This window comes from Drosophila ananassae, chromosome 2R (genome assembly GCF_017639315.1).
Source record: "Drosophila ananassae strain 14024-0371.13 chromosome 2R, ASM1763931v2, whole genome shotgun sequence".
NCBI lineage: Eukaryota > Metazoa > Arthropoda > Insecta > Diptera > Drosophilidae > Drosophila > Drosophila ananassae.
Genome location: NC_057928.1, coordinates 20,603,727 through 20,614,586, shown reverse-complemented (window position 1 = coordinate 20,614,586; position 10,860 = coordinate 20,603,727). Strand labels below are relative to the sequence as shown.

At 42.4% G+C, this 10,860-nt stretch overlaps 6 protein-coding genes across 6 annotated transcripts; all 6 read right to left on the bottom strand.

Moving 5' to 3' along the window:
- Positions 1-153: 153 nt before the first annotated feature.
- LOC6507100 (probable chitinase 10) lies at positions 154-1,788 on the bottom strand. The gene is made up of 2 exons (XM_032454556.2): positions 1,031-1,788; positions 154-978 (listed from the first exon to the last, which is right to left on the bottom strand). The coding sequence occupies exons 1-2, from the start codon at positions 1,050-1,052 to the stop codon at positions 164-166; spliced, it is 837 nt and encodes a 278-aa protein (XP_032310447.1). The 5' UTR covers positions 1,053-1,788; the 3' UTR covers positions 154-163.
- Positions 1,781-2,807, bottom strand: LOC6507101. Its single transcript, XM_001956637.3, has 2 exons — positions 2,082-2,807; positions 1,781-2,024 (listed from the first exon to the last, which is right to left on the bottom strand). Exons 1-2 carry the CDS (start codon positions 2,805-2,807, stop codon positions 1,809-1,811), a joined length of 942 nt encoding a protein of 313 aa, XP_001956673.2. The 3' UTR covers positions 1,781-1,808.
- A 61-nt stretch (positions 2,808-2,868) lies between these two features.
- LOC6507098 lies at positions 2,869-3,519 on the bottom strand. Its single transcript, XM_001956638.3, has one exon. It carries the CDS (start codon positions 3,451-3,453, stop codon positions 2,905-2,907), a length of 549 nt encoding a protein of 182 aa, XP_001956674.1. The 5' UTR covers positions 3,454-3,519; the 3' UTR covers positions 2,869-2,904.
- A 30-nt stretch (positions 3,520-3,549) lies between these two features.
- On the bottom strand, positions 3,550-4,165 carry LOC6507097. The gene has a single exon (XM_001956639.3). It carries the CDS (start codon positions 4,124-4,126, stop codon positions 3,638-3,640), a length of 489 nt encoding a protein of 162 aa, XP_001956675.1. The 5' UTR covers positions 4,127-4,165; the 3' UTR covers positions 3,550-3,637.
- A 30-nt stretch (positions 4,166-4,195) lies between these two features.
- On the bottom strand, positions 4,196-5,334 carry LOC6507096 (peritrophin-44). Its single transcript, XM_001956640.4, has 2 exons — positions 4,621-5,334; positions 4,196-4,552 (listed from the first exon to the last, which is right to left on the bottom strand). Exons 1-2 carry the CDS (start codon positions 5,194-5,196, stop codon positions 4,349-4,351), a joined length of 780 nt encoding a protein of 259 aa, XP_001956676.1. The 5' UTR covers positions 5,197-5,334; the 3' UTR covers positions 4,196-4,348.
- Positions 5,335-5,463: 129 nt separating this feature from the next.
- LOC26514671 lies at positions 5,464-7,544 on the bottom strand. The gene is given in 3 exon segments (XM_044715026.1): positions 5,464-6,266; positions 6,269-6,401; positions 6,841-7,544. Coding segments are annotated over 2 exon segments (105 nt in total). The 5' UTR covers positions 6,333-6,401; positions 6,841-7,544; the 3' UTR covers positions 5,464-6,225.
- Positions 7,545-10,860: the final 3,316 nt, after the last annotated feature.

Genomic DNA, 10,860 nt, shown 5'->3' with positions numbered 1-10,860 from the left:
AGCTCACATTTTCTTATCAAACCTAAAAACCAGCCAAAGAATCGAACAAACTGATAAGAGAGCCAGTGTGTACACACCATTTGTTGGTTTCATTCAATTTCTTTTGCGGTAAATTCAAATTGTATGAATATAAACGATCATATAAATTTCTTACTGTAAATATCTATTTTATTTGTGGTGTCAAGTTTAAATCACGCACACACAAAGCCGTGCGCGACCACTGACAACTTTTGGTTGATACATCAAAGAAATAATAAAACGGGCAACGCTGCAAACTTGCATGGCCCTTGACACAGTATATAAAAAATTCGCATCGCTGCATGTGCGGATACAGATGCTGTCCGTAAGGCGGACAGTGGATGAGATCACTCGAAAGTGCTCCACTTGGGCCAAAAGTAGAACTCCCACTCGACGGCCTCTCCTCCTCCTGGGCGCCCAACGTGCACTGTGCTCGCTCCGGAACATCACATTTGCCGGTCATCGCATTCCAGTGCAACTGCGAACTACACTCTTGCAAAATGGCCTGGCCATAGTAGCAGATGTAGTACTTGCTGCAGCTGCTGGAGCTGCCAACATAAACAATGCGATCACTGCTCTGCTGTTGTGCTAACGTGGCGCAATAGGTGTCTACATCCGTGACCATGTTGTTAAGATCGTTGGCATCGGTTCCGGGAGGATTGCTTTCTCCAGATGAGTCCGTGGCATTCCTGCAACGCACATTGGATGCCGCATCGCAGAGTCGACTCTCCGAGTTGAAGAGCATTGTGGGTGGGCAGGAGGCAAGGACGGCATCGCCATTATCGACGCACAGATAGAACATGTGGCAGTCCTCCGCATGCTCCACAAATTCACCCACCAAGTGATTCGAACAGATGCGTCCTCCGCTCTGGCGAATGGTCACCGAATTGGTGGGCTTCGAGAGCTTCAAGTTCCTTTGTCCAGAAACTAGGAGATGGCTCCCCATCAAATAAATGAATACTGTAATGGAATCTTTTAGTTTTCTAGCATTTTTGAATCTTCAATTACTAACCTGATATCGTATTAAGCATCATCTTGTGTGTCAGCCTCCCGTAAAGCGCAGTTTTATTCTAATTTCGTAATGCCCGGAGAACTAGGCATATATGCCATGGAAACGGCGTCAAAAAACAACCTCAATATCAGAAAATTAACATTTCGAATGGCGTGTAAGAAGATTTGATAACGTCTCTTGGAAACAACAACATCCAAACTTAAGAATTCTCTATTTTGATTTGCCAAAAATGTGCGATTGATAAAATATTCCAGATATGTCCATAATACTTGGCTGAAGGTTTTTCAATTTCAAACCCCCAGGAAAAGGAACTGAAGAGATTAGCTAAAAAATGGAGATAGTGGAAAAGCAATTTGCCATGTTTCATTAAAGTTTGTCCTTGTAACTTTGGTCTATCGGTCATTTCCCATCAAACTAGTACATTGGCCTATTTTCGTCAAATATTTTGGCAGATGTTTCAAAACATGGTCAATATTTTGAAAAAATATAGGGTTCTGACGTGATTCACAAGATGGTTCTGGCAAATTTGAGAACCATTCAAGGTTAAGTGTGTTTCTGAGATAAAATGGGTTTCCTTATCATTCCCTATTTCTATTTTTGCAAAGTTTCCCAATATCATTTTTGGTTAGAATGAAGGGTAAAGAAACCAACCTTGACGTGACTAAGAAGATAGATATTTTTAAACATAGTTAGTGGAAAACCCCACTTCATATTTCCCGCCATCATTCAAGTCCTTGAACTTCAAAATTTCATAAATCTCTTTCGGTAATATATTAATTTATTTCGATAACCTCTGTTGCACTTTATTATAACATTTAGCTTGACTTAGAGCTACGCAGGATCGTTTCTCGTAGTCCCATCCATAGAAGAAAGGACACTGCTGGACAATCAAGAAACCCAGACGGCATTGGTAGAAATAATTGCAATTATCCGGATGAGGATACACATCGATGGTATGCCGTTTGCACTGCTCTCGTGGATTGGAACTCATTGACTAAGAAAATTAAATACATTTTAATAAAATAGCATATAAATAGATGATCCACATTACCAAGCATTTGACATTCTCGGGATGATCGCATTTGCCAGAACGGGAATTAAAGTGCAGACTGGCCGCACAGCTCATGGGAAGAGGATCCCCCTGATAGCAAATGAAATAGTCCGAGCAGGAGTTTCTATTTGGCATCAATACGATACGGCTCTGATTGTCCTGCCTGGGGCACAGAGTGGTCACGGCCACCTCTATGCTGGGGTAGAGTCCTGTGGAGATAGTGCCTCCAGTTTCGTTAGTTGGGGGGCGGGATGTCACAGTTACCGATGGACCCGGAGGAGCCACTGTAGTGCTTAAAGTAGTGGCTACGGTGGAGCTAACCACCTCTGTTTCTGGTCCGGAATTATTCTCGGACGGAGCCGGCGCGCTCTCAGAGTTTGGTGTATTATTTGTGGACTCTGCCGGTATGGGCAAGCCCGAGCGGCAATCTATATCGCCCATGGGCTCGCACAATTGCAACTCCGCACTGAAGTACTCGCGGTCCTCACATTCCCCATCGTATGAGTCATCTCCATCGCAATATATGTAATGTGCACAACTCTTGGGCGACTCAACAAAGCTGAATCTATCGGCTCCGTTGCACTCGTCAAAGACATCAGCCTGGCTCTGGCCAAGGACCAGGATAAATATCGGGTAGTACTGCCAAAGTTTTAGCATCTTCTCGGCTTCGTTTCGGAAAATCAACTGATATGGTGAGTAATCAGACTTTTGGAACTTACCTCGCATCTCAAATCGAAGTCTTGCCTATCTGAAATTAATTTGCCTAAAACACGGTTCCATATCTACTTTATTACACACATTACGATAAAGATACAGATGAATCTTATAGCTGGAAGACCGATGAACGATAGGGCTTTTTGGAAATACACAGTCCTTGAACCGCTTCGAAGTAAAAGTTCTGCGGGCACTGCTGTAGGAGGAGGAAACCACCCAAACACTGATAGTAGTAGTTGCTGTTTGCCGGATAGGGATATACCCCGTTTACGCCACTGATCCTGCAGTGCACTCGAGCATCGGTGATGGGATTGGAGGTTGTGGGTGGAAGAGTGGTTTCTGGGGGTGGAGCCGGTGTTGAGGTTGTAGTGTTGACCAGCGTAGACTCTTCTGAAGACACCTCCTGGGTTTGCTGAGCTGTAGTAGTGGGTGGTGGTGCTTCTGTGGTGATTTCCTCATCTTCCTGATAGCACTGTACCGGCTCATCGCAATCCCCATTGCAGTAATAAGAGTTATCGCCATCGCAATGAACATACTGGCTGCACTCCTTGTTTTCGTTTGGTATCTTGGGAATGATGACCCCTTTGCAATCCTCCAGGAAGGCTGCCCGCACCTGGAGGCCAGGCAGCAGGCAGGCCAGAAGTATCAACTGCCACATATATAGGCTTTCGACTGTTTTCCTCTCTCGGATCAGTGGCAGTCTTTATAGGTGGGACTATGACTCCTCGTGCTTGTTCGCTGATAAGACTCTAAATTCAGTTTATTTTCTAGCTTTAATGAAATTAATTTGACATGACAATAGAGGCTTAATTAAAAGTGATTTCAGTTAATATATATTGTTTTCACTTTAGCGTACAGTCAACGAAATTTTGAAGGCGTCCCCCACATGCTCCGGTATCGCCATTGAAGGCATATCCTATGGGACACTGCTCCACCAGCAGAAATCCATCCACGCAGTAATAGAAGTAGTTGCAATTCTGTGGGTAACTGAACCTCTTCGTTACACCCTGCCGGCACTGACGTCGCACATCGGACGGTGACTGGGTGGGTGAAGGTGGGTCCGTTGCTAGGGTTGGAGTTTCCGGGTTCGAAGGCGTCACAATGGTTTCGTTGCAAGTGAAATTGGCACTACAATTGGTGGCTGTGGAGCAGAACAATGAATCCGCTCCGGAGCAGTTCAGGTAGGAATAGCTGCAGTTGGAGAGCAGGGTGTTGTTAACAATTCCAGTCCGTCCATTACATTCTGTAATATTTAATCCGTGGATGGCGCAGAAAAGGACTAGGAGGCCATAGGCGATCAGCAGAATGTCAAAGCGTGAAGATTTCTGCATTCTCGAGATTTGTGGTGGGTGGAGTGCTGTGCGCTAAGCTTTTTATAGCTCGGGCTCTGACAAGTCAAGTTCTTTCGAAAATAAGTTATATATTTAATTAAAGGTCTCATGTTCTACAATCGTGTAACTTATCATTAAAGACGGATCTTATCAGACTAAACTAGACAACTTCCACCGGAGTTGAAAATGAGTTTTTTGAAGAGTCACTGGGAGTTTCCGGTTCTAAGAACGCTTGGAGTTTCCGTAACATTTCGCCACATTTATCTGCACACAGCTCCGGCGTTCGATGTCCCAGCCGTAGTAGAAGGGGCACTGTTGCAGCGTCAGGAAGCCCTTGATGCAGTAATAGAAATAGTTGCACTTATCCGGATGCGGAAAGAACTCTGTCATGTGGGGCAGGCATTTATGGTCTCTCGGATCGTCCATCTGAAAAAATAATCATGTCATTCCCAGACTAATTCGCAGATCAATATCAAAATAATACAAAAACCCACCGCACACTGGACGTTCTCTCGGAGATCACACTGTCCGGTGATTGAATTAAAGTATAATTGATTGGTGCAGTGCATTTCCATGGCATGCCCGTGGTAGCACAGATAGTAATTGCTGCATGATTCATTGCTGGCCATTAGAATCACCTGACTGGGATCGTCGCTGAAGGGACAGTTTGGCTTCACCACCGGAGCAATGTCAAGGAAATCTATCTCGGTGGGGGGCTCCTGTATCGGAGGCGACGGGGCTTCTGTCGGCGGCGTTGAGTCGTTGCCGTCTTCGGGCTCTTCCGGTTCGGGTTCTGGTTCCGGTTCTGCTGGCTCATCGACTTCGTCCAGAAAGCATTGTACATTGGCCGCCACATCGCAGCCCCCCGTCTCGCCGTCAAAGTACTCACCGTCGTCGCAATCGCCTTTAACGGAGTCCTCACCCTGGCAATAGACGTACGACTGACAGCTCTCCCAGCTCTGGACGAATGTCTCGTCTTCGACACCATCGCACTCATCGAAGTGATCTGCACTGGATGGATGACTCCTCCACACCAGCACCAGACAAAGGTACATCAAATATTTGGACATTTTGTGGGTTTCGGGTTGGATCCTCTACTGAGAGCAGTCTGTGACTTCACCATTTTATTTATGGGCATAATTGTGTGGTTCTTTCCCGCCGACATGCATTTCTTTTTAGTCTAATTAAATATCATTTTATCAAGAGAGAGACCTTCAAGATAACATGCATAAGTTTCACGCCATCGAAGGTTCAATGTATTACAAAATATTCCAGAATCTAGACTTTGTGAATCACATCCCCTCCAGCATTCCTTGCTGCTACTATGGACTGCCATCCAATTATGTCATCACTTGCTTGCAGAATCGACATTACAGCGTTGGATGGTTCCACTCATTTTTGCTGAATATATTTACATAAGCCGCAAAACTTCAAAATTAATATTCAATATACCCGAAGCTCAAACCCCAAACACACACACGCCACTAACAACATACAAAAAGCGTCAAAAGCGTGAAAAAGACAACGCAACAGAAATCATTGACCTCAACAACCGCCGCATTGGCCGTATTTTGTTTATGGATAGCCACTGTGGTAGAAGACGTCGAGCAGGAAAAGATTTCGGATAATATGACACGGCTAAAAGCTACTCTTCCAGCTAACCAAATACCTCTATTATCGTCCATCACCTAAGAGGAGGTTAAGGTTCTTTTGTCAAAAGCGTAGACGACATTATCAATGAAACTCATTCATAATCATACTAAGTACTTGATTTTTTCTGATATGTCTGGTAAATAATAAATATTAGATTCTATTCTACACCAACAAAAATTTAATAAAGTTCTAAGAGTTAATAATGTAATAGACTATAATAATATTATATAGATAAATTATAAATATTTTTATTCAATTTATTTATGATTAGATTCTTAAAGTTCTCTAACATCTTAAATCTATTACTATGATATATGATATTATCTTATTTGTTATTATTTGTTCTTATAGAGTATCCAATATTCGTGGTAGCCTTTCTTTCTTCCCTTTAGCTTTTGTTATGATATAAATCACACAAAGTTGCGAGTTGCCCGAGGTGTATTTCTTCAGTATTTCTTCAGTCTTTCAATTATTTGCAATATCATGGCGGACACTATTAAGTGGATCGATCGGACGAGAGAATTTGCACAAAATCTAATTTATTGTCAAGCATTTCCAAAGACGATAAGACAGAAATACTCGCAGTCGCTACTGGACTATGCTGGTTAACTTTATCGTGCACCTGTAAGGGGGAAAAAAAGAAAAATTAACAAAATTAATAAGAAAAAATAAAAAAAAAAAATATATATATATATATATAAAAATAAAATCAACAAGGGGAGGAACAGGTAGTGAGTGGAAGTTTATATGAAATTGTTTAAACAAGTGCAAACGTAACCAATCTTTTGTTGTTGGACGGGCGATACTTTATTATAGCCCATTTCTTATAAGCGATATTTGCTTTTAATGCAATTGACAGATGGACAGATGGACGGACGGTCGGATGGATGGGTGGATGGATGACTGGAAACATCGATCGAGCTAGAACAAAAGATGGCTCAATGCACATGACGCTGACGGTATGTGGATTCAGTTGTAACGACAACGACAACGACGGCGAAATGTCTGCGACGTTGCGTATGTTGACACAACCACAGCACACCACACCATAAAATACTTACACACACTTCGCCCCACACTTCGATATAAAAAAAATGCTTAATTTACAATCCCCATGTATGTACATTTATTGACAATTTTTTGTGTTAATATCGTTTAAAGATACTTTTTCACGATCCCCCCAGTCCCAGTCCCAGTCCCCAAAAATAAGTGTCCAGAAATATGACGATGACACGATCGCTTTAGAACACATCCTAAGGGAGTAGACGAAAGATGTAAACAACAATGAGATCATTTTTTATTTTTAGACAAAAAACGTAAATGCGTATTTGTATCTCGAAACGGGCAGGTACGACGGATACAGGCCTCGATCTTATAGGTTGCTTTTGACAAAGTGATAATGACGAAACTAGGTCAGTCAGAAAGTGTTCTGAGATGTCGCTTTCAGCGAGAAATAATATTCCGTAGTAGGTATATTTTCGTGGAAGAGTCTCAATCTGACAAGTGACTGAGTGTTCGGATGTCTGATTCAATTAGCAGCTCCTGGTTGAGATCAATGTCCTGCTGAATAAATTGTTTGTGGGAAAGCCATATAGCCATCGTTTTGAAAGCTATCTAAACATGTGGCCATATTTTTAGATGTCTTGCCATACATACATGTGTTCTTATGCATTTCTCAGTATTTTTCCTCAGAGGAATATACAAAAGCCGCAGGCACAGCTGCTTTTTCATAAAGCTAATAATAGTATGTCATTAAACAAGAGAAATTTTTTGCTTAATGTAGCTACACAATAAATAGAACTTATCAACTTTTATCCGAAAACGAAAACGAGACTCCGGGGCTAATTGAAGCCTAAAAAGTAGATTTTTTTTTGTGCCCAGAAAGCATTAGCATAAATATCTTTTTTCGATTTATGTTCACGCATGTCAAATTGCATTTTTATGCTGAAGAGAGTACACTCTGGCATGTTGGACTTATGCTAAAAATAATTAACGATAAGAGTTGAGAACCAGCCCCTCTGGGAATCGAGGGCGAGACCCTAAAACCAGATATGCTGTAGGTCATTTAACCCCAGAGAGATAAGCAGTCCTGTGTGTCCTTTCAAAGTCAGAATCTCCAAGAACTTGATAGTCAGCCTTAAATCATATTTTATGTTTTTACAAATACGAAAGAACACGGCAGCATATATTTTTTGGGGTTTTTTTTTTCATTTGAGGCAATCTGAAGTGATAAGAGAAGAATCCGCAATAACAAAAATTCATTCATAGGGTAAGTTATTAAATTATCAACCCCTTATGCCATGACAGGTGGGGGAATCTAATCACAAGTTTCTGCCTAGAGGACGGATGGAGTCGGATGGAATGACGGAAAAGTCGAGACTAACAGACACCTCCGGCGTTTTAGTATCTTCTAACCAAACTGAGATACAATTTATTTTTCCAGTGAACACTCAACCCGACTCACACCCATCCCAACCACACACACACACACACACACACACACAGACTCACATTCTCTGTGGCACTCACAAGCCCACAAATTTTTGATGTGATTCACAAATCAAATAATAAGAAAAATATATATAATAATAATAAAAGAGAAACAAAAATATATGAATAAGCGTCGTTGTCGTCAGTGGCGAAAAATATTTGTGCCAGCCATAAGATACAAATGTATCTTTTTCTCTATATATACTATATAACTGTAAAAACCACTTGATACTGAGCACGATCGGCTGGCTGGCCCCCCCAAAGAGAACCAAAGAGAAACATGGATCGGAGTTAAGAGAATCTTGAATGGCATTGCAAATTAGGGGCGGTGTTGTGGGGTATTCGGAATTGGAATCGTAATGGGGAGTGGGAATGGCCCGCCGCCGGTTTCGGCTCGGCTTTACCCGGCAGCAAAAACTGAGGCTGAGGCAGCAGCAGCAGCAGCAGCTATGCGGGTTCAAATGCGGCCAGCATGACGAATTATTACACACAGTCTCGGTTTCGAGTCTCTGAAATTTAATGTACAATACAAACTCACACAGCCAGCCAGCCAGCCATCCAGCCCGCCACCGACAATGCACATTGATGATGTTGTTGTTGTTGATGTTGATGGGACTCTGTGTGTGATTCAAGTGTGTACCGCACCAAAAACTGTTGGTGGCAAGAAGGGAAAGGCTGGGGCATGCTACCCTTGCGAATTTTTTTTACCGCAAAAGAGCCACGAAATCGATCAATTTTGACAAGATCATCTTTAAGTCCCCCCTCCACCACCAATTAGAAAGTGTAACGAATCTTTGTGTATCATGAACAAAAAAATAAAAAATAAACCAATCTTGTTCAATGGAAGCTCTTCATAACTCAAGCGGTGAAATTTTTTGGAAATTCTTTCATAGCCTGGACAAAATGGCCCGAAGAATCAGTGTACTCGTTCCGAAATAAGGGCATTCATTTCTGATTCTGAGACTGATCCCAGAGAGCAGCAGCCCCCCGTCCTTTTCGGGGCTCGGCTATCAGTGCTCATTGATCTGGGGAGTCTGTCTATTTGGGGATTTTCAAATGCGATAATCAAGCGGGGCAACCCGTTTCCATTTACTATTTACTATGTAGGCCCCATATTGGGGATTTTAGACTTTTAAATATATACCCATAAATATATAATAACAAATATCAAATTAGTGGCCTAAGCTGTAGCCAAAAGCTCTTGGGGGAGAGCTATATGGTATGGTTATCCCTCTCCATATTACACAAGCGTTTTGTGAAAACATCGCCGTCGACGTCGTTGTCATCGTCTGACGCTGTATCTGTTGTCCGGGCCAGCTTTAAACCGGATCTTTGGTTTGAAAGTACATTCACTTTAATGCCGTCGACGCTGTCGGTGACGGTGACGCTGCGTTGCAGCAGCAGAAACAGCCGGAGCAGCCGGGGCAAGAAAGTCCCAGTCCAGTCCCAGTCTTAGTCCCCCAAACAGCCTTCAAATGACAAAGCAAAAGGCTTCGTACGGCTCTCGGTATGGTCTGCACATGTGCATAGTTCAAATAACTTGGTCAAGTTGACAAGATCAACAGAGCGCAAGACCACAGACCATAGTCATAGTCATAGTCATATAGCGAGTGTTGCCAAGCGGCAACCAAAGAGTCGGGTTTTGAGTTGCAGAGCCGGGGGAACCCCTTCGGCTGCTGAGCCTCCCCTTCCACCCAAAATCAAATACTGAAAATCTATAATAAAAAACAGGTTAACAAATGTTGCCGCAACGGCAGCAGAGACGTCGGCCAGCAGCAGCCACCGATCTCGACGCAGCTCAGCGCGTCGGAAGAAACTTGTTTTCCTTTCCTATGCCACTCCGGGCCTCTGGGCTCCGGGTCGGGTCTCAATCTCTATCTCAAAACCGAAGCCGGCTTACATTCACTTTACACAGTCCCGAAGAGCGTGAAAGTTGTTGGAAGAGAACCAGCACTCTGAGCAGAGAGAGAAAGAGTGAGGAGAGAGAGTGGCCAATAAAGCCGGCTACCCGCATATTACATAGGGTATCGAGGGTAGATTTGTGGCCAAGAACTGTGGGAACAAATTCGAATTATGAGAAGGAGGTTCTAGGGTAAGGGTTTTTTTGTAAGTTATTTCCAATACTAATTTGAAAATTATGAGAAAAGTCAATATATTTTTAAGTAGAGGGGGTGAGAAATAACAAAAGATACTATTCCCAGTTAATTCATTAATATCTTAAGGTAAGTATCTTAATTCTTTTCAAGAAAAAACAGCTAGTATCTGAAGAGCTCGGTCTGAAGAGATAAAAAAAATATTATAGCATACCTTATGGGGTCTAAATGTAGATAGAAATGAAATGAGCTCCTCAAGACATCTTAGATATCATCCAAAATTCATTAAAAACATATAGTTTCTTTATAATAAATTGATTAAAAGTATCTTATGAATTTTGGGGATATCTCAGCTATTTCCCCCCCCAAAAAAAATGTCATTGAAAAGTATCTGATAGTCGAGCTTTCCATGCAAAGTTCTGGCACTATTGCCGGCATTGTAGCCCCCGAGAGATATGTATAGGAAGAGCGGACAAATCGTGACTGATAAACCTCAAA